Source organism: Camelus dromedarius, chromosome 25 (genome assembly GCF_036321535.1).
Source record: "Camelus dromedarius isolate mCamDro1 chromosome 25, mCamDro1.pat, whole genome shotgun sequence".
NCBI classification, from domain to species: domain Eukaryota; kingdom Metazoa; phylum Chordata; class Mammalia; order Artiodactyla; family Camelidae; genus Camelus; species Camelus dromedarius.
The window spans coordinates 20,542,559-20,569,390 of NC_087460.1; the positions used below are offsets into that span (position 1 = coordinate 20,542,559).

The 26,832-nt window shown below is 42.8% G+C and overlaps 2 protein-coding genes across 11 annotated transcripts in view; one reads left to right on the forward strand and one right to left on the reverse strand.

The window, feature by feature from the left end:
- The window catches only part of DNM1L (dynamin 1 like), a 46,950-nt gene extending 45,022 nt beyond the window's left edge, over positions 1–1,928 (forward strand). For all 10 annotated transcript variants that reach the window (XM_031443816.2, XM_031443817.2, XM_031443818.2 and 7 more), the window contains one exon: positions 110–1,928. In XM_031443816.2, coding sequence (XP_031299676.2) covers positions 110–166 — 57 coding nt within the window. In that variant the 3' untranslated portion in view covers positions 167–1,928. The remainder of the gene's footprint in view (positions 1–109) is intronic.
- Positions 1,135–11,779, reverse strand: YARS2 (tyrosyl-tRNA synthetase 2). Its single transcript, XM_010974653.3, has 5 exons — positions 10,917–11,779; positions 9,920–10,087; positions 4,383–4,538; positions 3,900–4,070; positions 1,135–3,259 (listed from the first exon to the last, which is right to left on the reverse strand). The coding sequence occupies exons 1-5, from the start codon at positions 11,696–11,698 to the stop codon at positions 3,100–3,102; spliced, it is 1,437 nt and encodes a 478-aa protein (XP_010972955.1). The 5' UTR covers positions 11,699–11,779; the 3' UTR covers positions 1,135–3,099.
- Positions 11,780–26,832: the final 15,053 nt, after the last annotated feature.

Consider the following 26,832-nt stretch of genomic DNA (forward strand, 5'->3'; position numbering starts at 1 on the left):
GATGCTGATCAGTATAAATTCACCATATATCGAGATACTAGCCCATATCGATTCAGATTCTCTGATATTACAACTCAAGCATTTATAATTTTTATCATCTTTAATGCAGGCACTACAAGGAGCCAGTCAAATTATTGCTGAAATCCGAGAGACTCACCTTTGGTAAAGAGAACTATGTAATACCAACACTTGGCTGACTTGCTAGTGACTGCCTACTTGAGTAGAACTTTATTTATGAACTCCTGTGTGTTGCAATGGAATGGACCTGCTCACGTGAAGACTGGCTATCCACAGAAACTGTGCTCTGTATTGCAGAACAAATCATACATTTAATCCAAATAATAAATGGCTGTTTCTAAAATTTCCTGGTATATATAAAATACATCAAGTCTATCTTGTGACACTTTCGTTTGAACTTAAAAGGAACTGTTAATAGTTGTAGCTGTACAAGCAGTTTGTCTGTGGATATAAGATGACCTGTGTACTCTGCTAGTAGTCCTAAAGCTGCTGCCATAGTCCTTCAAGAAGAATGCACCAGGACACCATTTCGTACGACTATAATGCATGCACTATGTATCAACGGATCTGGCTTTGAAAGAGGTGGGTTGACAAGTTACTCACGTAATCACCAGTCGACCTGTTCTTTGATTTAATTTTACTGAGCTGCTCTGCAGCCTCTGCTGTGTGAGAAGGTTGAATGGCCAAGAGGGTCTGTAACACTGACAGTGACTGGTATGCATAATGTGTAGCTACATAGTCCTTCCACTCCTGGGTCCACGCTGCCCTAGCGCATTAAAAGTTAAAGTATCTTTGATCTTACTTAAACGTGGAAGCATGAATTATGTCTGCCTGCATTAAAAACAACCATCTCTATTTTATTATCTAGTAAGACCTGGTAGCATCCATCCCCTTTTAATTTTGAGACATCCTAATACAGTCCCCTTGGTTTCCAAATACAATGGAAATAATCCGGACACATTTTTAAATTGGGGCACGCACACCACACTTCAAGACTCACGTAGAGGTGGAACTTAAACCAAACACTGCTGATTACCGGAGTGTCTCTTTCTGTAAGTGTGAGTTGGTAACAGTTACTCTTGCTTCACACCAAAATACTTTAGAATAGAATAGAGGTATGAAAATAATGGTGGAGCTTTATTATTTAAAGAAACACATCTGGACAGACACACATACTCCTAAAGGCTTTCAGGGGGTTGGGAGCGAGGTTTAGATCATACACACATTTTACTAAAATCCCCCAGATGATTCTTTGTATGGATTACACTAGATTTTAAGATAAACTATATGCTGCAGATATTAAACCTTTTAGAGTTATTCCGTTTATGAAGGGCTGCTGGCAGGAACAATGCGAGTACATCTGCTACCTTTAGTTACTGGTACCCATTTGACAGGCTCAGCAACTGATGTGAAACACAAAACACCAGAGTTAGCTGGGTATGACGTGGCACTGCTTTGAATGTGTCAGCAGTTCCACCTTCACAGAAAGCATGCTTCCAGATGTCAGCACACTTCACAATCACGCCGCCATCATTAAACATGTAGCCACCCGTGACTTCCTCATTCCAGGTAGACCAGATGACTACCGCTCCGTTACAGGTTTTCAAATTTGTAAGGGGGAGAAAGCTTGTAATGCACCTTTCTCCAGAATATCAGACAAATTCCAAACTGAGTATGTTACCTGCTGTGGTGCCGCACCTGCTAGTACTACACACCTCGTACAAAGGAAAACAGGCAAGGCAGGAATGGAACGAGAAAACCTCCTTTTGTTGGCCCTCAAGCTGAGTGAAGTTCTGAAATGTAGAGACGATCTCTGACATTTATAATGGATACCTGTATGTTTCACTATGTAAATAAAATTGCTGGTATGAAGTGACATTAAAGTTTGTCAATAAATGAATTCTTCCTAACTTTGATCCCAGAAAATTTAGATAAACTACAGCTTTTTTAACATTTAAATCTACTTTGGAACACAGCAGCACACCTTATACTGTAAGAAAGTTTAGTGACTTTTTTCCTATTAGGTTTTCGTAACTGACTAAAGTATTACATCTCCGTCTTTGCATATGAAGACAGTGACTTGCTCCAAGCAACCTAGGTAGTAAGTCGCTGAATTGGAACTCTAAAGCCATGCTCTGCGGCCTGTGAGATTTTCCAGAATAGATGAGACTGTAAACAGCTTGCGTGTGTGTTTGTGTTTCACTTGATCCTCAGAGGAAATAGTACCTTGATTTTTCAATGTTGGAAAACAGGTCTGTAGGACCAGCTTGCCTAATGAACGTAGAGCTTAATTTAACTAAGTCTTGATTCCAGATCCTTTAAATCTGACCTGAAAACTTCCCTTACCAGAGTATCTTTTGGTATTCTCACATGATTATCCTCTGTTTTATCTTGTTGGTTACTTAACTTTTCAGTTCATCTCAAGCTGCAATCTGCTTGGGGACAGATGTTTAAACTTAAAACTAACTTAAAAGTTTATAAATTTATAAAATATCGCTACCTTTTTTTACTAAGTAAAAAAAAAGAATAAATTTAATCATATGGAAACACAGGCAAGAGACTGGAAAACTAAATTAGAAACTTTCTAAAAAGTCAAGTACTGATTTTTGTTCTTTTCTTCGAAAAGAAATCATTGCTACAGTAATTTCTAATGCCAACCATGGCTTCCTCTGACTCTTCCCCTTTTTTAAGGAGAACTGAATTTGCTTCCTAAACAACCAAAAAATCCAGTGAGATAAACACCTGATAAAGAAGTACCTCACTTCCTTACACTGCTGCGTCTACAGTGTCCTCCTCATCTTCAAAAGGGCAAGGACAGGACAAGAAAGACAACACACAGCTTTTCATGAAGAGATTCACCCTGGAAATCGTGCTTAATGTTTAAGGCTCAGGAAGTAGAAATCCCACTATTAAATAACAAACGTAACCACCCTGTATAAATTATGAGATTACTCACACTGTGAGGCTTAGAGTGTGCACTCCATTCTCTGTTGTTTGATTTGATTAAGTGACGGTATAAGTCCGTCCGTCTTGAGAATGAATAAATGACGGATACGTCTGAACCACCAGGAGGACTCCTCTTCACAGCTGAAGCCATTTTATAATGTAGACGTTCCTTTTCCCTATTTTAAGTAACGAAAGTCCATTCTTAAGAATATGTTGTCCAACAACTAGAACGCTCTCAGGGTTTGTTACTTGTCTGTGATTTATACTGACTCCTCCTTCTGTAATCATCCGATACCTAAAAACAGAAATGGTTAGTGGTCAGGTAAGTCTAACCACTGCTGACCTGTCCCAGTAACACAGACACATCACCTCATTTACATTTTAAAGGCTCTTCATCGGAAACTAGCACTGAATTGTTACCTTTGTATTTACTAGATTCCGCCTCCCCTTTAATGTTCTTCTGAAGGAGCAGGTTTAAGACGGTCAACTGATACTTTTAAATAAGGCAGGCAATCCCTCTGCTCCCCAAAATAAAGAGGATACAGACTGACTATGAGATGGCTTGTGTGACTCTCCTTGGGGCCTGTCCTTGGATGTTCTCAAACTGCCTGCCCCTGAGCTCACTGAACCCAGAGTATTTATACGTAGTGACCCCCTAAACACGAGCCTTTTCAACGCTAGAGGAAAAACCGACCAGGTTAGACTCAGAGTCCAGTGATACTAGACTTTACAGAAAATTTAAGGGATTTTCAGGATTAAGAAATCAGTTATTAAAAAAAAAAAGAAATCAGTTACTACTTTATTCTCAGACTAACCTAACTTCCACAAGGAATGCGATGCCATTATCAGGAAAACACCCTCTCTGGAAATACATGCTGTGAACTGTAACATTTAATGTTGAATGAAATGTGAACCTAAAAGTTAAATAACCTTACCCTCGGGGACCATCTGGGATGGCATTTGCTTTGCGACACGTGTCTAGGACGCTTGTTCCAGGGTCGAGAACTAATTCGGAAAATGAAGCTTCTTTAAACAACTCTTTTAACTCTTGATCTGACATGACCTCCAGTGCATCTATGCTGCTGTGATAAAGGGCTTGTGTACACCTGAAAAACACATTTTGAGAGCCACGGCCTGTGAGTGTTTGCTCAGATACGTGTTCTAACACCCGATAACCAACCACGAAGTTCCCGTTATGTCCCCGATGGAAAGTCTGCGACAGCAACACTTAGCCTGTCTGTGTAACTGACAAGCTCAGTTCGGGATAGTCTCTTCCCAGTAAACAGAGGCTATTCTAAAGCGATGAACGCTGACCATCCTTGGCAGAGGTAAAAGGGAACTCTGCAACAGCGTGGCCCCAAACGTCCCCAGCCTCTTAACTAAGCAACTCATCAAGCGTCCGCTACTGGAAGAGGCACCTTTTAGCCGAGTCCAGCCCTTCTTGCCCGTGGACGAGCTTTGTTACTTCGGCAGCAAGCCGTTTCTGAGGGCCCCGCTTCTCTGCCTCTTTGACATGGAGCTGCATTATATGGTCAATCTCTGGAAGGGGCAGAAAAGTAAAGAGCTTCAGGTACCTTGGGGACAAAAAAAAAACCTGTTAGGTTTATACAACATACCTAGTTTTAATTTCCAGCTCCCGTTCCCTTTAAAGAACATCCGGCTTACTTTTAAATTTATTTTAAATTATGAAACATAACATGCACGGATGTACCAAAAATAAGACAAAGTAATACATACACCATCCTGACTGAAGATGTTACTGTTCTGCCATCTTTGTTTCAGACCCTTTTTAAAAGTCACAAAGCAACAGAGACACCGATGAAGACCCCAGCCCCATCATGTATATTCTCCTTCACCACTAATCTAAATTTGTGGGCACCCTTCCCACGCACACTTTTATATTTCTGTTTCCTGTGTATGCACCCAGAAATAAAACTATCGTGTAATTAAAAACTGAGAAGTATCCTCTTTTAAAAATCTTATCTTTGGTGAAAACCACAGGAAAGTACACAAATCACAAACACAGCTTAATGAGTCATAAAGCAAACATCTGTGTAACTGTCACCTGTCGAAATACACAACGCTGCTCCCACCCAAGAAAGCCAGACGCCCCACCCTCACCCCCGCCAAGGTGACCACTCCTCTGACTTTCACGGGAATCACTTCCTCGTTTTTCCTTCTATGTTTGCCATCTCGGTATGCTTCCTTAGACAGCATCACTTAGTTAGTTCTGCCTTTTTTCAGACATACAAACAGAATCCACAGAATACATTTTTGTTTGGCTGCTTTGGCACATCACTGTGTTGGAGATTCACCCACGTTGCTGTGTGTGCAGCTGTCCAATGCAACACTCCATGCTGTGAATGTCTCAGAATGTATTTATTCTAGCCTGGGTGTCTGCATTCTCCCCACCCTGGGGCACTGGTTAACACTGCGACTATGACTAGTCCCACGTTCTTCTTGGTGCACATGTGCACTAACCTGTCAGGGGTGCGCCCAGGGAAGGGACTGACCAGCACAGGATGTGTGTGTATTCGACTTGAGTAGCACCGCCACGTATCTCTCCAAGTGGTTCTCTAAGTGTAGGGCACGTGCTTGACGTTAAGCGTTTGTCAGTGCGTCCCTTTCAAAGACATCCCTCCTGGACACGCACGCGGCCTGCTGTTACGACAGGGCTGACAGCAGCCAACTAGGTAAGGAACCAGACTGCCCCGACCAGTGAAGGGCCGCTTTTAGAAAGCCCTGGGACCAAGATAACTGACTGCTTGAGTGGCCCCACTCCTCCCTTCCCACGCCCTAATCCTTGCTCGTGTTTTAAATTAGCCAGTGAAGAGGGAGCCTGCAAAGCCCCAGGCAGTAACGGCAGAGCCCCAGGTCTGCGCTCCCTACCCCGCTCTCTGTCTTCAACCTCGCCGTGTGGCCCTCAGACTATGTACCTTCTAGAAACTGTAATAAATCTTATTTTTTAAAGTTCCCTGATGATGGTTGCTGAGGTGCGTCCTGCAATCATTAGGACCACAAGGGCTGGTCCAGCCACGGTGTTGGCTCTGGGTGAAGAGATGTCTGGGGTGGGGGGGAGCACAGTATCGGCACGGGTGAGTGCCGGGCATTTCTAGCTGATGGCACCACTGTGGACAGGCTGAGGTCCCAAGACAGCTGGCAGTGGTGTAGCTGGCAGGACTGCACGACCGCCTTTCAGCTTTGAGTAGTTTACTAACTGGCTAACTCAGGGAGGTAACACCATCTGGGGGGAGGCAACGCGGGCTGGAGGGCCATCAAGCTGCGATTACGTCTGTTACATGTTGCCTCCACTGGGCATTGCCTGCGCTATCTGTCCCCAAATGCCCCTGCTGCCATAATTCAATGATCTCCGCAAAGCAGTGTGGTCAGCGATCAAGGCCACGTGGTCTAATGAAATGATCAGACCACTAATTAGAGGCCTTAACTGACTACTAATGTACACGAAGGTGCCCCACATCTCAGGGCTAAGGAGAGCTAACGAGGATGGACTGGATCCCAAGGTGAGGCTTTGGGCCAGAGGTGAGAGGAAAGGCTATTCCCACAGGTACACAGGAGGGAGACCTGCCCTGCGCGTGGTGGGTCACACTGGGGCTACACTTCCTAACCTGAGGGGTGGAACAGCCTGACAGCAGGGAACCCGGCACAGCAAAGGGCGAACACAGCCAAGGCCTGCTGTCCTTTGTCCCTCTAACTCAATGGGATGTCACGGGTCCAGTACCCATTGTGCTGTTGCTAAACAATGGACACACGTAAATGTCCTGATATCTCATGCTAGAGCCTGTAAGGCCCAGGAGGTGGGACACCAGCTCCGTGATGAGGGCAGAGCCCCTCTGGAAGCTTCCTGGGCACTGCTTAGTGCCACTGTGTGCCCAGATGCCAAGGCTCCAGTTCTGCACCCCCAAGGCCTCGGGCTTTCCCAAAGACCCTGTGCATCTTCTGCCGCTGGAGACAGACCGAAGTCCGGGGGTTGACTGGGACAGCCCGAAAACGGGGCAGCCACCTAAAAAGAGGGCTCATGGGATGTCTTCCGCAAGCTTTTTCTGCTACCAACATGTAAGATCAAGACAACAGAGAAAATCAGGAAGAAAAAAACAGATCAGAAATCATACCTTAACTGAAATTCTAACCTTCCGCAGAGATTCTGCACAGAAGGAAGGAAAGAAGGGAGCTGATTGGCTGTTGCAGGTTTTTGGAACCTAAATTGTCACTCATGGCTGCTGAAATGTGCCAACTGACCAACTGGTACCTCTAAAGATCCTAAAATCTACAGCCTTCTCTGAGATCCATCCATCCAGGCTATGTCTGTTTCTGCTGAGGTCCCCTTGGTTTTCCCTGGAATGGGCAGAACAAAGCAACATGCCTCGTGAGGCACCAAGGGGAAAGCTGCCAGTGTCACGGAGGCCTCTAGTGAGGACAAAGAGGGAGCAGAAAGGCAGGCAGAGGACCCCGGAGCCCCCCCTCCTCACCCGGACAGTCACCGCCGGGCCCTGTGCCCATCCTCCCATCACAGTGACTACTGCCAAGTGAATGCGAGACACGAGAAGAGGCCCGTCTCCTGCTGTGCAAAATGGGCATGGTTGATGGGTTTACTGTTTCCTACCCTTTCTATGACCAGAGTGACTCCAATGACTCCCTTTTCAGTCTAACCTTGAAGAAGCCCCATCTGATCCTGAGTCCAGAGAATTCTGTTTACAAGATGCTCCCTCTAACCACAGGCCAGTGTTCCTACACTTCACTTTTACTATCAAAACCACTCAAAAGGCACTGATGGGCACTGACGTGGAGTGAATTACTCACCGGTAAACCAGCCACCACACTCAGGTACAACACACGCTGGCCCTTGCATGTTCCAGAAGCAACACGTCCCTCATCTCTCACTGATTCTTTGCCTTAGACACACAGTCACACGCAAGTCTGTCACCTCCCACTGCGGCGAGGTGCAGCAGGACGCTTTGCGGGCTGCCTGGCAGGCAGCTCAACAAGCCTCACCCCTAGTCCCCCCTGGCCCCACATTCCGAGTCAGGGCTTGACCACATCCGACCATGCCTCCCCAGAGTCTCTGGACCAAACATAAGTCTCCTCGATTCCCTATGGGGTTTGGGGTGAAGCGCCTAGCTCCAAGGGCAGCCCCTGGAAGCCAGCTTTGGATCCTTCTGGGCTCTTTTAGAAAGAGAGGCCCTAACCAGCCCCCAGCTGATACTACCCCTTCGTGCCCTGGGCGGAGGATGCTTCTGGCAGAAGCTTGGCCCCGCTACTAACACCTCCTCGGTGGTGTGAAAATGGCATCTTAGGAGAGGACTCAGCTTGACGGCAAAGCTGTTCCTAATGACAGGAGGATGTGGCTTCCCTCATGCCCAACAGCCCTGTGGGGCTGGCGGGGTGTCCCTGCTGCCTCCTCTTCTGGCTGGTTGGGGAGCCCCCTGGGACCTATGGTCTGAGATGCACAGGGAGCCAGTGTTCTTCACCAACGGCAGGAATACAGCATCCCACCTGGTCTCAGGCACCTCTCCAGGTGAGGAAGGCAGTCCTGGCTGATCACCTGGCCCTTAGCATGCCAGAAAAAGCGGCCTTTCGCAGAGCCACATTTTCACAGACCCCTGGGCTATTGCTAATGGTCTTGCGGTTTGGTCTAGCCAATAGCTAAGGGACAGTTTTCTCATACGAGACAAGCCCACCTGGCCCAGGCATGGACGGGGCCCCCAGTTCCCATCACTGTTACCCACGTTTCCACTCACACTACCTGCTCTGTGCTGGAAGCCACTTTCAATAGTACCTCCGACTCCCTAAGCCCACCACTCTGCGCAGTACAGGCCCTTCCTAGGATCCTGAGAGCCCACATGACCGAGGGTCACCGAGGAATTCGTGTCTCAACAGCTTGGGCTCAAGTGAGGGGACTCCCTCTCTCCTCTGGCAGCAAAGTTGTGACAGACGATTGCATTCTCCGCTCTCAAACCGAACAATGGACGCTGGGGACATACCCCCGGGAGACCAGCCACACTCCCACAAGCAGGTTGACTTTACTCCACGGCCTCCTTCCCCGGAGGCCTTCATCAGACGTGCCTTCACCATCACTGATACTCACACAGGACTCCTTTGGGTGATGCCCACAAGGAACTCCTCTTCAAAACAGGTAAACTCCTTCCTTACTATATTTATTCTCATTCCCTTTAGATTAACAAACTTTACTGACTCTGACCCACTTTACCTCTCCAGACACTAAACACAGTATCTCTCCAATACAATATCCTTTAGAATTTCCATCTCGGCTACAGCCTTGGGCAACTGGCCTCACTGACCATCACTAGTCTCCTTAAAGAGACACTTTTATACTTTTGCTCAACAGTGGCTCTTAATGCTCAGCAGGAAAGTCTTACACATTTAAAAAATCTTAAGAATCATTCCTGGATTATTTTGATGATACAATTATGTCAAAAATATTTTCCAAAAAATGCACTTTCTTTGTTGCAAGTGTATTTCTCATTACCTTATATTATTCCAGGAGTTTGAGATACTGTGAATTAATGAGAAAATCATTTTTTAAAAGGATCTTCTTTTGTGTTAAAGAAAAGGAACTTTAGAGACAAAGGTAAAATAAGGGTTAGTGAAGTTTAAGATGAAAGGAGTGAAAAAACCAGAATATGCAAGCAATAATGTCCTAAGTACTTTGCTAGATGTAGATCACGAACTTGGCTTTAAGTTTTCTAGTACCCACAGTGGTTTTCTGCTTTAACGAAAAGTGTTTAATTTTAGAACAGTTAAAACTACAATGTTCTGGAATGTACTGGTTTATGCCTTAAATAGAACCTGAGTGAAAAAAAAAAAAACAAAACCAAACCCAAAACTATGAAGGGATGATGGGTACAGACAGATTCAATGGCTCAAATTAAATCATGAGCTTATGAACTTAATTCTCAGCACACCATTAAGAACTCACCTTTCTACCAAATCATCTTGCTGCCTGACAAAAAACTGATACAGTTCAAATGGAGATGTCTTATCTCTGTTTAGCCAAACAGCATTGCCAGCAGACTTTCCCAGTTTTGCTCCAGTGGTACTTGTAATTAGAGGAACAGAGATTCCAAATACGTCTTCTCCAGTCAATCTGTGCACAAAGAAGAACTTCATTACACACGTCAAGGTCTGGTGCTGGTAGATTCTGCTCATCAGTCTTCCAATTTCAGTCTGGTCTCCAGCTCTAAGAACACTTACCTGACCTCCTAAACCTGGATTCTTGCTCCTCTTACTGCCTTCTCAACTCTCTATTTTGGCATTTGTCATTCCGACCTGTAATTGAGCCAGTGGCTCTGGGCAAGTCAAGGGAAAGTGCTGAATAACTAGGCCCCAGAAATTTCCAAAGGCCTGGTGGGAAAAGGGGAGAAAACTGGGTAAAGGGCAAGTCAGGCAGAGACACCAAAGGAGGTGTTTTAAAGGGAATTTTTACGTGAGAAGCACATAAACTAATCCTGTAGTTCATCTTCCTCAGGAAAATGCCACTAAACTCTACATTATTTGCTAAATATTTAGTGTTGAAAAAATATTTTGAGATGCCAACCAATTCTTAACACTTAGCTTCACGTAAGGTGCCGAGCAAAAGCAGACTATTCGAGGAGGCCCAGTCACGTACTGGTATAAACAAAGAAAAGCAGTTTTTCAAATCAGAAACACAGAAAAAGCTTCGGAGAAGCAAAGAGCTACAACCCGAATCCTGACTAGTGGTCTCTGTCCTGTGGCGGTCTAGAGTGTGGCCCACACCTAACACCATTAATTCAGCCCGAGTTGTCCTTAGCCAGTGATATCAATGCCATTACAGACCCTTAAATGCAGATAAACCCAGTAGGGCGTCACCCACAATCCCAGTAATACATCAGAAGCGAGTCGCGTGTGAACTGTCTAGCATTCCTGAGCATTCTTCCTGCTGTAAAGGTGCTTACTTGTGGATGAACTCATATCCGGACATGATGTTGCCCAGCTGATCAGATCCACCCAGCTGGACCCGGCATCCATACCGCTGGAACAGGTAGTAGAAATCATAGGCCTGGAGGACCTGGTATAAAAACTCGGCCAAACTCATTCCTTCGGGGCTCTTGAGCCGGGTCTGCACGCTCAGCCGGCTCAGCAACGTGCCCATGCGGAAGTGGCCGCCCACCGCCGCTAGGAAGTCCACCAGGGGCTGCTTCTGGTACCAGTCGGCGTTGTCCAGCACCGTGAACGTGCCCCAGGCCCGCCCGTCGGCGAACAGCTGCTGGTGGTTAGCCGCCAGGGCCTGGAGCCCTCGGCGCAGGGCGCGCGCGTTGCTCCGCACGCGCTCCGCCGCCAGCGCCTCGCGCTCCTTGCTCCGGCCGCTCGGGTCTCCCAGGCGCGCGGTGGCGCCCCCCACCAGCGCGATCACGTTGTGGCCCGCTCGCTGGAAGTGAAACAGGCCCAAGAGCGCCAGAAGATGGCCCACGTGAAGCGAGTCGGCCGTGGGGTCGAAGCCGCAGTAGACGGTCTGGGGCACGGTGCCCGCCGTGCGGTGGTCAAAGAGCTCCGGGAGCTCGGTCTTCGTACCCCTCTCGGGGAAGAACTCCTTAAACAGACCGCGCGCCTTCTGCACCGCCAGCAACCCCTGCGCGCCCGAGTGGCTCTCACGCAGCCCCCGGGGCAGGACTCCTGACCGGCCCGGGGTACCAAACCTCCGGCCCCGGGAAATGCACCGCAACATGGGCGCCGCCATCTTGCACGAAGGGGATGCTGGGATCTTGGAGGCCGGCCACACCCCTCAGGGCCCGCCTCCTCCAATTCCCACGGAATGTGCTTCGGCGTTTTTCTGCGCATGCCCGGCTGTGCGCTCTCCGCAAACTCAGTCGCGGAGTTTTGATCGTCTCGGTGGGGTTCCCGCTTAAAGTCCGGTCACCGTAACTTCCCTGAAACTTAATTTCCTCATCCTTCCATAACCTGGGCGTGTTTCTGATACTAGCGTCTAACTCGTGGGACTGTTGTGAGGATTAAGAATTAAGACACTTGGCACATAGCTTTCTAAAATGTTAGCTCTTTTTTTTTTTAATTGAATTATAGTCAGTTTACAACTGGTGTACAGCAGCTTTTCGGTCATACATGAACATACATATATTCATTCTGATATTCTTTTTCACCTTGAGCTACTATAAGATCTTGAATATACTTCCCTGTGCTATGTAGTATAAGCTTGTTTATCTATTCTCTATATACCTGTCAGTATCTGCAAGACTACTTCCAGTCTGTCCCTTCCCATCCCCCTCCCCCCAGCATCCACAGTTTCGTATTCTGTCTGTGAGTCTGTTTCTGTTTTATATTTAAGTTCATTTGTCTTTTTTTTTTTTTTTTAAGATTCCACATATGAGTGACATACGGTATTTTTCTTTCTCTAAAATGTTAGCTTTTGTTTAAACTTTCACATACAAAAAATGTGATCCACAAGTTCTTTAAAGCCTTAGCTCTATGAAAAAACTTATTCATAGAGGTTGTGAGGGGTTAGAAATTGGTTTAAGGTCACGGAGAGATAGGGAGAGGCCAACAGTTCCGTTATTCTGATTCCCGAGTGGATGGGAACTACTCAGTCCCCAGTATTCATTAGCGGCTCCAGGAGGTGGCACTCTTGTCCAAGCTATAATGAGATAAAATTCATAGTAAATACAGAAAGCTCTGATTATTTATTTCAACTACTGGTAACCAAGCGGGACACAGATTTAGCACAAGTGGATTCAAATTAGTAATCACATTGCAACAGCAATAGGCAGGTGCTGTGAGTCCTCTGCTCACCAGTGACGGGGGTCTCGTTAGCAGTTGGCTGGCAGGGATCCAACTCCAAAACTGCCTTTAGAGTCTCATTTCTGGGACCGCTTTCAATGCCAACTGTCTTAGGTCGAGTTCCCAGGGAAAGAGACTCGAGTTGGAAAATTATGGGGGTGTGCTCTTGAGAACGCCTGTGGGTGTGATGGAAGCCGGGATGGGCAGAGAGGAGTTGATTTGTGAGCAGTTTGAAATAGAGGCCTCAGACAACCCCCATAGGGGGCTCTGGAGCTGGGATTTCCTTTCCGAATCATCCTGAATAGAGGCGAGGAAGCAGGCCTTTACTGTGGGATGCCCCTGGGCAAGGCTTTGGCAAAGGGGGAGATGCAGAAGAAGCCTGAGCTGTGAGCCGTCAGCAGCCAATACTGTGCTGCTGGGGGACTGACTGCCTTGGTCCTGAAGCAGGCATCTGGGCCACGCCCTCACTGTTCCCTACAGGACCTTTCCATTTCTTAACTTTATAAAGTCATTTAACAAAATATGTTTAAAAAATTAGTTTCTTTGCAGCTATACTTATCAGAGAATTGAGTTTCTCATTGCCAGACAGTAACTTCGACAGGATTGTTCGATACTTACCCAACAGGCTGTGTAACATAATTCCAAATCCCATAATTTTTTATCCCAAAGCACGTAAACTAAATTGTTTAATTTAATATTAGCAAGTGTTGCCGGTGGTTAGGTTGTCATGTTGTGGAAAGAATAGAGATGAGACACAAAGATCAAAAAAGTAAAGTGAGGATTTATTAAAGGATGGTTAGTACCCTCTCAAAGGGAGAGCGGGCAGGCTCAGGTGAGGAGCCGCCCTGTGTTTCTTTGGCAAGTTTGTTTGCATAGGATGTAAAAATCAATGGGCAGAATATTCGTTTGGAGCCGTATTCCCTGACTTTCATCCCAGCTCCACCTTCCTGGAGGAACGAGGGATTTTTGTGCCTATTTAGTCTGGATGGTAAGTGTCATGGTGTCGGTGCATCATGGGTACTTCTAAACTGCAAGGCTAATTTTATTGTAATGAGGGCATAATGAGCAAAAGGTTACATTTGGACGCTGGAGGTGCCTGCCTTTCCCCACCTCTCTTTGCCTGTCTCCGGGACACTTGTCACCCCAAAATGTGTGATTTCTTATCTGTCTGGAGGTTTTTGCTTTTCTCTATCTGCCCAAGGACCCCTGTTCTTCACAAGATGTATGGTTTCCTGCCATTTGTCCCATGCCCCCCTTTCTCTGCTCATATCTAGCTGTCTGCCTGCTCTAACACAAGGGCCAAATTGAATCTCGATAATGAAAATGAAGACACAGCAATATTTTCCTCAAGAAAATGAACATTTGGAGGAAGAAAGATTTCTTTAAAAAAATTATTTGGAAAAGCCAGTCTCTCACACAAGTTTTTGTATCCATACGTTCATTCTGTCAATTCAACAATATTTTTAAGTGCATTGAATATAATACATTGGATGCCTGTCTTTATCCTTCTGCCTCAGTTTCAAAGATACTAGGTTAAAAAATATTTACAGTTTCGTCTGGTCCTGAAGAAAATAAGGAGTATGTTCTAACTCTCCTGTTGCCATTCAAAATATCTCAAATTTGCCATCATCACCAGTTCAGCTGCAGCTTATTTCACACCACTTTGATCAGGGAAATATTTCAGTATGTACAGCAGGAAATTCTCCTGAGCACACAGCCAATGGTGCTTACTATTTAGTAACCAACACACAGGAAGATTTGAACATTTTCAAAAGGGTATCTTTCATTGTTCAGGTTTCTGATTAATGTGACAGGTAACTATCTGTGGCTTTTACAGGCATGTTAGTAATTTTATGCCAGAAAGTATGACTTCATATTGTGGTTTAATTACTTACTCACTTCAGGAAACCGTAGTTTTTCTCATTGAACCGTGTACCTGTTTCAACATGATTTGATGCCCTGTGCTTAATGGAGAAGGAATTTTGTGGACAATGATAAACAGAAAATTTTTATCTGAGATTAGAATGTATTATAAGGTCTTTAAATAGAGATTTGAGTTCTGCTTGGTGTCTTACTAAATTCAGTTGTATTTCTTGAAGAGGTAGTGAAGTCTGGTACAGAAGGTAGTACCAGAGCAGGTGCTACGTGGGACTTGATGGCTCAGTGACAGTCACAGTTATTTTCTTTTTATAATTTGTCTTGGTGGAACAGGAAAAATGAGGCTTTGTCCAAAAAATGGAAGCAACAGAAGAAGGTGGGACTTTTAAAACTTTGGAATTATATACATGGCTAAAATTTTATGACACTTGATCTTGACCTGAGCTTAGCATACGAAAAGGTGCACAAGTTGATTCTTGCTGTTTTTTATTGGCTTAAAAGGTGAGTGAACACACCATACACAAAAATAAACTCAAATGGTTTAAAGACTTAAACATAAGACAAGACATGATAAACCTCCTAGAAGAAAACATAGGCAAAACATTCTCTGACATAAATCTTAGCAATGTTCTTGTAGGATGGTCTACCCAGGCAATAGAAACAAAAGCAAAAAATAACAAATGGGACCTAATTAAACTTAAAAGCTTTTGCACAGCAAAGGAAACCATAAGCAAAACAAAATGACAACTTACAGAATGGGAGAAAATATTTGCCAATGAGGCAACTGACAGAGGCTTAATTTCCAGAATATATAAACAGCTCATACAACTTAATAAGAAAAAAAAAAACAACCCAATTCAAAAATAGGCAGAAGATCTAAACAAGCAGTTCTCCAAAGAAGGCATACAGATGGCCAATAGGCACATGAAAAAATGCTCAACATCACTAATAACACCTCACACCAGTCAGAATGGCCATCATTCAAAAGTCCACAAACAATAAATGTTGGAGAGGGTATGGAGAAAAGGGAACCCTTCTACACTGTTGGTGGGAATGTAGTTTGCTGCAGCCATTATGGAAAACAGTATGGAGATTCCTTGAAAGACTAAAAATAGACTTACCATATGATCCAGCAGTCCCACTCTTAGGCATATATCCAGAGGAAACCCTAATTTAAAAAGATACATGCACCCCAATGTTCATAGCAGCACTGTATACAATAGCCAAGACATGGAAACAACCTAAATGTCCATCAACAGATGACTGGATGAAGAAGTTGTGGTATATTTATATAATGGAATACTATTCAGCCATAAAATGACAACATAATGCCATTTGCAGCAACATGGATGTCCTTGGAGAATGTCACTCCAAGTGAAGTAAGCCAGAAAAAGAAAGAAAAATACCATATGAGAACGCTTATATGTTGAGTCTAAAAAAAAAGAAAAAAAGAGGGCACTAATGAACTCATCTATAAAACACAAACAGACTTACAGACATGGTCAATAATCTTATGGTTACCAGGGGAAAGGAAATGGGAAGGGATAAATTTGGGAATTTGAGATTTGCAAATGTTAGCCACTATATATAAATATAGATTAAAAAATATTTCTCCTGTATAGCACAGGGAACTATAGTCAATATCTTGTAATAACCTTTGATGAAAAAGAATATATGAAAATGAATATATGCATGTCTATGTATGACTGGGACATTGTGCTGCATGCACACCAGAAATCAACACATTATAACTGACTGTACTTCAATAAAAATTTTTTTGAAATAAATAAGTAAATAAATAAATAAATAAATTTTCCTATGGAAAAAATAAAGTGAATGAACAGTTTTAAAAAGAAATTTAGAAAATATGGTTTATCGCAACTGTGATAACTTGAGGTTAGCTGACCTTGAATTAAGAGACACATCTAGTTACAGTTATTCTTTACTGAAACAAAATGCTAGGTCAACATCCACTTTGATAGGATATCTGTTTCATGTGGTTTGATTTTCAAAATGTCAACAATTAGAAATTGAATGGCATTTAAAAAGCACAAAAAAGTAAAGATGAATAGTGTTTTTATAGACTAGTCTCTCTCAGGTTATGCCCAACAGTGTAAACTTAGGTCCTCCTATTTAATTCTGAAGTGTTTTTTTATGTAATATGGTACATATTCAAGTTATAGCAGAGATCTGCCTGGGGCTGCAATATGCACAGCAAAATGACAGCAGAAAGGAGTCTGAGGAATCCTGATCATTATAATCACCGTAAAATATTATTCTCCCTTGTATTTCCTCTTTTTCTTGTGGAGCCTGGAGGTAAAGTTTTGTTCTGGAACATAAGTGGTGGTATCGGATGCAAAAAGGAGAGGCCAGGAGCAAGGAACAGAGATTGTAAGTCACTTCAGGGAATTAACAATCGGCTTCCTTCCAAATAAAGTATTTCCATGATATTTCTATTTCCTAGTACTTGAGAAAAGAAAAAGAATAATTTCTAAAGGCTGGTTTTAAGCCTCTGCTGTCTTTGCATACTAGTTAACAAATCAATCTGCTTCATAATTTCATCCTCTCTGAAGGCTCCCCTGCTGCCAATATTCTTGAAACACCTTAAATCCTAAAGAATCCTCCCACCCTGGCCCAACCTTACCTGCGAGCCAACCCCTCTCCTTTCATTCCACATGAATTCTTCCGGGACGTTTCCTCTGCATTAGGCATGATAAGAGAAAGATATTTGTACTATCCAGATTCACCTGTTTTCCTAAAATGCATTAAAATGTGAAATCGATCACACTCATCCTCAAAAGAAGGACCATTCAATTTGATTAAAAGCATAAATATATGTAGGAGCTTGAAGCCTCGTCCACATCCTTTTATTGAAGTGGTTCTGTTGATTTTTGAGTTGATGGTTATCTTCACCTCCAAACATTTTTTTAGCAAAGACTAATTTCTTTTAAACTGTTGGTTGCAGGAGGATATTAGAGCAAAACCAAAACAAAAACCTGTTAGTAAATGTGCATTTTCTCTCTGTATTGGAGTTTACAGAAGTTTACTTCGTTCTTTGTTTTTTGCTACTTTTGTAGTGAGCGGAATAACACGTAGGGCTCACAGTCGCTTTAAGCATATGCACCTGCTCCCATACCGATGTGCCTGGGTAATATTTCCCAATACTTAGGGGTTTTTAAATCCTTCATTTTCCCATTCCCATTTCCATTCTACCCATTTAAGCTGGTAGAAAGTTCTCTGTGTCAGTGCCTGAAGGAAGTCAGGGAGGAATGGAGAATAAGTCTGTAATTTTTGTGGCTTTCATTTCCAAAAGTCAGAAACCTAGAGACAGGCTGAAGTTTGAGGAAATAAGCTTGCAGAAGCAGAAGAGAAAGAGATGAAAGAGATAGGGTTCTCCTTATTAACGAGGGCCTCCAACCAAACCTGGAGGGGGAAGAAAGGAGCCTGTTAATGGTGGAGAAGCAACTTTCTACCTCTTTAGTGGGTTAAGGACTCTGAAGTTTGTTCATTTTCTTAACTAATTTTTATTAAAAGTGTTCGATGTGTCAGGAAATGTTCTGATGGCTTACACGCATTCATGAACTAAAGAAAGATCCCTGCCCTCATGGAGATGAAATTGTTTATGACGTCGTTTCTCCGAGCGGTCCTGTTCTTCACCAACTTCCTCTTTCGGACCCAGCGTCCTTCTCCACCCTTGAGCCTTGGAGCAGAGAGACGGAATGACTCCAACCAAAATTATCATTCCAGGAACATGGCAGGTTAGGATGGGGCTGTGGGACAGAAACATTGTGAATTTCACAAGAGAAGGACATGCCTTGTGGAAGAATGGTGATAGAAGCATAGAGGAGCATTCTGAGCCAAAGAATTCCGAGCTGTTTCCCCTTTGATCTGCAATTATGTCTCCCTTCACAATCGCTGCGCTGTATTTATTTCCCTCAAGTGACTCTTTCCCCAGCACACTCCTTTTCTGCTCTGGGTTTGATGATAGCTGGTGTCGTCCACACTGCATTTTGTTTCACAGGCTCTTTTCCGGACTCATGCTTCAGGGGTGACTGGCAAGTCCTGGGAGCTGCTTACTTGTCTGACAGTGACGTGAGCAAAGCGAGCTTGTCTCCTAGGAACAGAATCTTGGAGACATCAGTTGTGATCGTATTTTGAAAAGCTTAGTTCCAAAAGATATTGTCGTCAGATGAGATCATTTTGGAATTTTCCAGTTTCTCAAGTTCCTCGGTAATTTTCTGACCTCTCTGACGTAGTGTACAAATGAATCAATCAACATTCATCATTGCCCTTTCATCAAGGCCAACTGGGTTTATGTCCCCATTGGAGAAGCAAGACAATAAGCAATCAGTCTACATTTTGTAGAGCGTTTCCATTTGGATTCAGTCTATTTTTACATTTTTCTTTTCGGTGTCTTCAGTATAGGCTTTTTTCCCTCCATCGTTTCTCTTTATTTATTTTTAAATTGTTATTTAACGGAGGTACTGGGGATTGAACCCGGGACCTCATGCCTGCTAAACACGCACTGTACCGCTGAGCTAGACCCTCCCCCCAGCATAGGATTTATGTGCTTCTGCGTAAGCACTGTGGCCAATTATCTAACGAGAAGCTGTCAGGAAACATTTTCTAACTATTCTTCTGCAATATTATAATAGGAACAGGTGCCTTACATTAACTTGGCCGCAACAGAAAGCTCAAACAGCACTTCCTTCACCCTCACAGCAACAACATGTGCTTCTGATTTGTGGCGCAAAGAGCACTGGGCTGGGAGTCAGACTGGGCAGCTGCCTCAGCTCAGTCCTCACTAGCTCAATCCTTAGACAAGTCGCTTCTCACTAAAGGCCTTGGTGTCCTCACTTCACAGACAAAGCGGTGAGATTAGGTCATCTTTGAAATCCCAGCCAGCTCTAAAATGCTGAGATGCCAGTTTGCTGTTACGTTAGGCAAAGGTCTCGTTTATCGTGTCTTAACTTTATCTTCGTGATTTAAGCTGCCACGTTAAAGAGGAGGTCACAAGTGTGTTCATCTGTCTCCTCCCGTAGTAGTTTGCTTTAAGGAGTAGAAACCAGTTTAAGTCAATATCTACCCGGCTGTAATCAGAGTCAAATTGTTTTATGATAACGTTTGAAAAATGAAAATTTAGAAGGGGCAATTAACCAATGAAACATGGATCATATTTGCAGAAGTGTTTTAGTCCCCAACGATCTCACTCAGAGCTGCCCATGGGTGAGAGGCCAAACCAGAAGGGCCTCACAAACAGAGAAAGCAAATGCGAACGACTCCTCTGCGTGCTCACAGCTATTTGCCCTGAAACCAGAGGAAACCGTAGATACCTGTGCCCCTCTTGCCAGTCTGCATTTCATAAGAATCTTCTCCAAGCGTGGAGTTTAAGGAAGATTTAAGGCAGTGGGAACCAGGGACACTTGTGTTGGTATCAGATTGTGACCAAATACATACACCAGTTGAGACAGCTTCCCTATGAACTGCTAATATTATTTTATGCTACACATTTGAGACTGCATCTTGTAAATAGGTGACCGTAAGCCCCGGTTTAGATGCCTCTTGTCTCAGCCTGATTCTTTCTTTTCCCTCTCTCTCTCCATTTTTTAAAAATGAAGTATAATTGACTTACAACACTGTGCTAGTTCCTGGTGCACAACATAGTGATTCGGTATCTCTCTACGTTTCAAGATGATCACCACAATAAATCTAGGTACCATCTGTCACCATACAAAGTTATTACGCTATTATTGACTGTACTCCTTGCGTTGTACATTTCATCCCTGTGACTCATTTATTTTGTGACTGAAAGTTTGCACCTCTTAATCCCCCTCACCTATTTCACTCAACCTCCGAGTCCCCTCCCCTCTGCCAACCACCTGCTGGTTCTCTGTATGTATGAGTATGTCACTATTTGTCATATTTGTTCATTTGCTTTGGTTTTTAGATTTCACATATACATGAAATCATACAGTATTTGTCTTTATCTGTCGGATGTTTCACTTTATGTAATACCTTCTAGATACATCCGTGTTGTTGCAAATGGCAGGATTTTATTCTTTTTTATGGTTGAGTAGGAGTCCATTAGAAATATATCTCACAGTTTCTTTAGCCATTCGTCTATTAATGGGCACCTAGGTTGCTTCCATCTTTTGGCTACTGTGAATAATGCTGCAGTGAACATAAGGGGTGCCATATCTTTTCAAATTAACATTTTCCTTTTATGTGGAAAAATACCCAGGAGTGGGATTGCTGGGTCATATGGTGGTTCTTTCTTAAAAAATTTTTGAGAAACCTCCATACGGTTTCCCACAGTGGCCGCACCAACTTACACTCCCACCAACAGTGCATGAGGGTTCCCTTTTCTCCACATCCTCACCAACATTTTTTATTTCAAGTTTATTTTTTAATTTTTATTTTTGGGGGAAGGTAATTAGGTTTATTTATTTATTCAATGATTTATTTACTTTTAATGGAGGTACTGGGAATTGAACCCAGGGCCTTGTGCGTGCTAAACACACGCTCTACCACTGAGCTATACCCTCCCCACCTACCCCCATTACTTCTTGTCTTTTGAATAACAGCCATTCTGACAGGTGTGAGGTGATATCTCACTGTGGTTTTGATTCGCATTTCCCAGATGACTAGTAATGTTAAGCATCTTTTCATGTGCCTGTTGGCCACCTGTATGTTTCTTTGGTAAAATGTCTATTCGTGTCATCTTCCCATTTTTAAATCAGGTTGGTTGTTTTTTTGATGTTGAGGTTTATGAGTTCTTTGTATGTTTTGGATATTAATCCCTTATCAGATATATGGTTTGCAAATATCTTCTCCCATTCAGTAGGCTGCCTTCTTGTTTTATTGGTAGTTCCTTAACTTTGCAAAAGCTTTTTAGTTTGATCTATTCTCATTTGTTTATTTATACTTTTATTTCCCTTGCCTGAGGAGATATATCCAAAAAATATTGCTAAGACCAATGTCAAAGAATGTACTGCCTATGTTTTTCCTATGAGTTTTATGGTTTCAGGTCTTGCATTTAAGTCTTTAATCCATTTTGAGTTTACTTTCCTTCACGGTGTGAGAGAGCAGTCGAGCTGACTCTTTTGCAGGCAGCCACCCAGTTTTCCCAATACCATTTATTTGCTGTGTTTTCCCCACTGCATATTCTTGCCTCCTTTGATGTAAATCAATTGCTCATAGAAGTGTGGGCACATTTCTGGTCTCTCTATTCTGTTCCAGTGACCTATGTGATTGTTTTCGTGCCAGTACCATGCTGTTTTGATGACTGTAGCTTTGTAGTATAGTTTGAAGCCAGGGAGTATGATTCCTCCAAATTTGTTGTTCTTTCTCAAGATTGTTTTGGCTATTGGTGGGGGGCCTTCTGTGTTTCCAAACAAATTTCAGAATTATTTGTTCTAGTTCTGTGGAAAATGCCATTGCTATTTTGATAGCAATAGCATTGAGTTTGTAGATTGCCTTGGGTAGTGTGGTCATTTTAACAGCATTAGTCTATCCATGAGCACTGTATATCTTTCTGTCTGCATCATCTTCAATTTCTTTCTTCAGTGTTTTATGTGATTTATTCCTAACTATTTTATTCTTTTTGACGCAGTAGTAAATAGGATTGTTGTGTAAGTGGGCCTCTCTGGGACTCTCTGTGCTTCCTGGACCTGGATGTCTGTTCCCTTTCCCAGGTTAGGGAAGTTTTCAGCTATTGTTTCTTCAAGTAAGTTCTCTGCCTTTGTCTCTTCTCCATCTGGGACAGTGTGAATGCTAGCATGCTTGCTGTTGTCCCAGAGGTCCTTAAACTGTCCTCATTTTTTAAAATCTTTTTTTTTTAACTTTTTGTGATCAGCCTGGGTAAGTTTTGCTACTCTGTCTTCCAGTTTGCTGATTCACTCCTCTGTATCATGTAATCAATTATCATCTAATCTTCTTTACATTTCTCTCTCTGTGCTGAGTCTCAAACATGTGAGATTTTCATGTGAGATTTTTGCATGCACCCTTTGAGAGTGGAGTCTCTGTTTTCTATGGCACTCCAGCTCTCCCTTATGCAAGGCCCCCTGGCCTTCAAAGCCAGACATCTTGGAGGCTTATCTTCCTGGTGCAAAACAATCAGGCTGGGAGCCTGGTGTGGAGCTTAGACCACACGCTCCTTGAGGAGAGCCTATGCAATTGTGATTATCCTCTCATTTGCAAGTTGCCGACCCCAGGGGTGTGGTTCTTAACTATACCACATCTCTGCCCCTCCTACCTGTCTTTTGCAGTTACTTCTTCTTTTTTTTTTTAATTTTCTTTTTCTTTTTTTTTTTTTTGGTGGGCACCAGAGAGGCAATTAGGTTTATTTGTTTATTTTTAGAGGCGGGACTGGGGATTGAACCCAGAACCTCATGCATGCTAGGCATGTGCTCTACTGCTGGTTCCTTCTTTATAACTTTAGCTGTGGAAGACTTTTCCTGATGGTCTTTAAGTTGTTCTCACTGATAGTTGGTCAGTAAATAATTGTAATTTTGGTGTGCCCATGGGAGGCGAGCTCAGGGTCTTCCTACTCTGCCATCTTGGCCAACTCAGACTAATTCTCAGTATGACCCCCTTTACTCTCAAAAGTTGTGCTGTTTTGACAATAAAGTATGTGATCTTTCTATCTGAACTTTCTACCCTTGAAAACCAGTTAATCCAAAAACTTTTTTAAATTAAGTGTTCTTAAAATGTTTTGTGGAGGATTCTTGGATATGAATTTATTTTCCATACTAATATGACTTTGTAATAGTCAAAATGGTAGCTTGAAAGGGCATACAATGCTGAGACACTGAGGATAGTAACACAATATTGAAATGACAACACGTATAAAGAATAATGAAATGTTTATATATTTTGGTCTTGATTATATGAAATACAGGAAGACAGACACAAGGATGTGTATTGTTTTAAACAGCAGACTGTTGGGGGAAATGAAGTCTCTAAAGATAGAGGACTGATTAATTATATTATGGCATAAGCCCTACTGGAATGTTTTATAGCCATTAAAACTACAGTTATAAAATATTAAGTAAAGTCAGAAACAAAATTATGCACATTTCATACTGAGATGGGAAAGAATTTTCTAAAATAAAAAAGATGGGGCCATACATGAAGAGATTAAGAATTTATGTTTATAAAAAAATAAAAATAAAAATATTTGTAGCATACAAGAAACATCTATTAAACATATCTCAAATATGTAATGAGTACTTAGTAATTAATGAGCAGAAGGCTAATACACCAACAGGTAAATGAGTAAGCAAATTGCAACCACATACACACAAAGCCTAGTGGCCAATAAAAAAAATTTAGAAAATGCTCGGGCTCACCAGTAATGAAAGTACTATAGCTTAAAGCTGTATTTTCCTCATATAAAATGCTTTGGTGTTTGAAGTGACTGACTGGCTTCTAAAGAAGCAGGAATTGATCTTATAAAGCTAAAGGTATTGGAAGATTGAAAGGCTATCTCTATACGAATAGGTCTACAACGTTACTCAGATGAGGGGTTGGGCAGCCTTGGAAGCACAGAATAAAAGATCTTCAAGCAGAAACTTGGTGACACTCACCCAGGCACTGTCCAGGGAAGAGAGAACGAGATGGAGCCTTCCGATTTGAAATACACCTACGGTGATGACAGGAAAGTTAGTCCAATGTAGGGTTACATACAAGGGACAGGAATAATGATGATGGTCATACCAAGAACAACAAGAAACACTACTGAATGCTATGTGCTAGGCCTCGTGGTAAGTGCTTTACATGCATTATTTAACTCTCCAAGATCTTCAAGTAGCCTCTCTAGACAAGATCTTTTGTTTTTCATTCAAGAGGTATGTACTGAATCTGTATTAACTTCTGAGAATGTAACAGACAGGGAGAGAGGTGACCCTTGTCCTTACAGAGCGAAAGCCTTCAGTACATGTGGGGTTGGCGTCTGCGTGCGGTGTAAGGTACTGGTCCACTTGAGTGGCTGTCCAGTCTTCCGAGCACCATTTACTAAAGTGATTGTCCTTTGAACTCTTTGGAAGCCATCTTTCTGATGGTCTTTCTCCTGGCAAGCAAGTCATGGAAACGTGTCAAGAGGTGAAAAGGGTGGCTGCCAGGGGCCAGGCCGCATTCTTGCGTCTATTGTCTAGCTTCATGTGTGTTAAAAGGCAGTTATGGAGGCAGTAGACGTAGCTGTGGTCTGCTGATTCCAGCTTCCTGATCTCCCTTATTACTGGACAACAGAAGTTCCAGTGGGAGCCCCTTCACTCCTATTCCTTTGCCCCTTCCAACAGGCACGATTCCTTATTAACTCCCTTGCTCGTGAATACCTGGTGTTTGTTTCCTGCATGAGTCTTGACCAGTAGCCCGATTCTCCTATGATTCACTTCAGTCTCCTGGTTCCAGCTCCGTGCTCCCCAAGCAGCCATCCTATCACGACTTGAGAGGCAGTCTGTGGAATGGCCAAGAGTCTAAGCTCTGGTGTCAAGTTTGGGATTAAATCTTCTATGCTGATTATAGGCAAGTGACTTAACCTTTAGGAGTCTCCGTTTCCTTACTGTAAAATATGAACAGTGGTGCTAATGTGCCTCGCAGAATCGTCATGAAGATTTTTTTTTTTTTTTAACTAGTGGAAGTTTTTATTTGTACAACTTTTGGGGAAAATATTTTGTCAGTAAATGTCATGGACCTCCAAAGAGTTTATATCCTTTATCTATCATAATTCTACCTATCATAATTCTACTTCTAGAAATCTGTCCTAAAAAATAATGAAAAATGTAAAGGACTGTACAAAAATGTTTATTATAATATTGTCTATTATGCCAAAAATTTGGAAACAGAAGTTATATAACTGGATTTAAATTTTTTTTTATTTTTTGTATTTTTTGTCATGATGATTAAAAGCCACCTTGTATAAATGCTTCCTACACAATAAAAGTTGATAAAAGACAGTTGTGTTATTCACATTTTCATTGCTGTTGATATTACTACCGTGTGTCTAGCTTCTACACACTTTCCTTGGACCCTCAAAGCAGTGGGCAGGTCCTCATGACCTAACCAAAACCCTCTTAGACATCACTGTTACCTCATGTCCATGAGATGATATATTTTATAGCCATGGAAGATACTCTTTTAGAATAATTTTTCACAACATACATAATGGGTGACATTCGCATGCACGAAAAATACATGAACTGAGGGGAAAACCCGTGCTTTTAGCTCTCATTCCAGAAAGCCTGTTATAATTCACATGAGCAAAAATGACATTGTTACTGCAGAGCATGCATGTATGTAGGTAGGTATTTGTAATTTATGCTATAATTTGTCAAACAAAAGCAAATGATTCACAAACTTTTATACATTGCCTTTTTCCCCACTGCTCAGCTGATGTTGACATTTCCCCAACTTTCCTGAATACTTCTCTTTCCATCACTGCAACTGCTGGTCTCTAGTTGGACACCCCCCTCCCCCGCTCCCCACCACGGTGTGGATTGGAAAATGCCTCTAGGCAGGAAGCTGAAGGGTTCACTCATTTTTATTCTCTTCTCTCAGTGATCAAAGTCCTGGAATGTCTGCTGTCTAAGGTCTGAAAACAGTTGTCCCATGTGTCTTTGCTTACTCTTCCCGTTGTTTACCCTGGAAAGACAAGTCTGCTACCAGATATTCCACCTTGGTGGAAGTAGCAGGCTTCCATAAATATTTTTGATCGAATGAATCACAAAATGTGAGAGAAACTCTTAGAACATAATCCCTGATTGTCTACTAAATGTCTTATGTGGTCCTGCTGTCATTGAAGATGGTTCTTCCTTTGGAGCTAAAATGTCAAGATTATACTCTTGTCTCTTTGATCTCCCTGCAGTTCCTGGATCCCAAATCACCACCAGGATGCTACAAAGTTGCTTAGGGTTAAAAAAAATTCCAAACACTGTGGACTTTTCAGAATATCAACATGTGTAACTTACTAAATTATAATCAAAACCGTGGAATTCTGCTTAGCTTAGAATCTGTTCCTGGCTTCCTAAAATGTCTGGTTTCTTATTCTTACACGATCTTCTTTCACCTTCATCCAGTAATCCTGGATAACAAAGAGACAAAATTCTTCCCATTTGGTTTTTCTCACTCTTAGCTTGGAGCCGGGGTCCAGTGGTCTCCAAACCTTTTTGGTCATGCACTCCCAAGGAAAGGTTGAACATCCAGTAT

Excerpts from the sequence above, each read along its gene's own strand:
- YARS2 (XM_010974653.3), bottom strand. The coding sequence starts at position 11,698 with ATGGCGGCGCCCATGTTGCGGTGCATTTCCCGGGGCCGGAGGTTTGGT. Across the intron at positions 10,088-10,916 it reads GGATATGAGTTCATCCACAA|ATTGACTGGAGAAGACGTAT; the intron begins GTAAGCACCTTT and ends CTTTGTGCACAG. Across the intron at positions 4,071-4,382 it reads GGGCTGGACTCGGCTAAAAG|GTGTACACAAGCCCTTTATC; the intron begins GTGCCTCTTCCA and ends TGTGTTTTTCAG.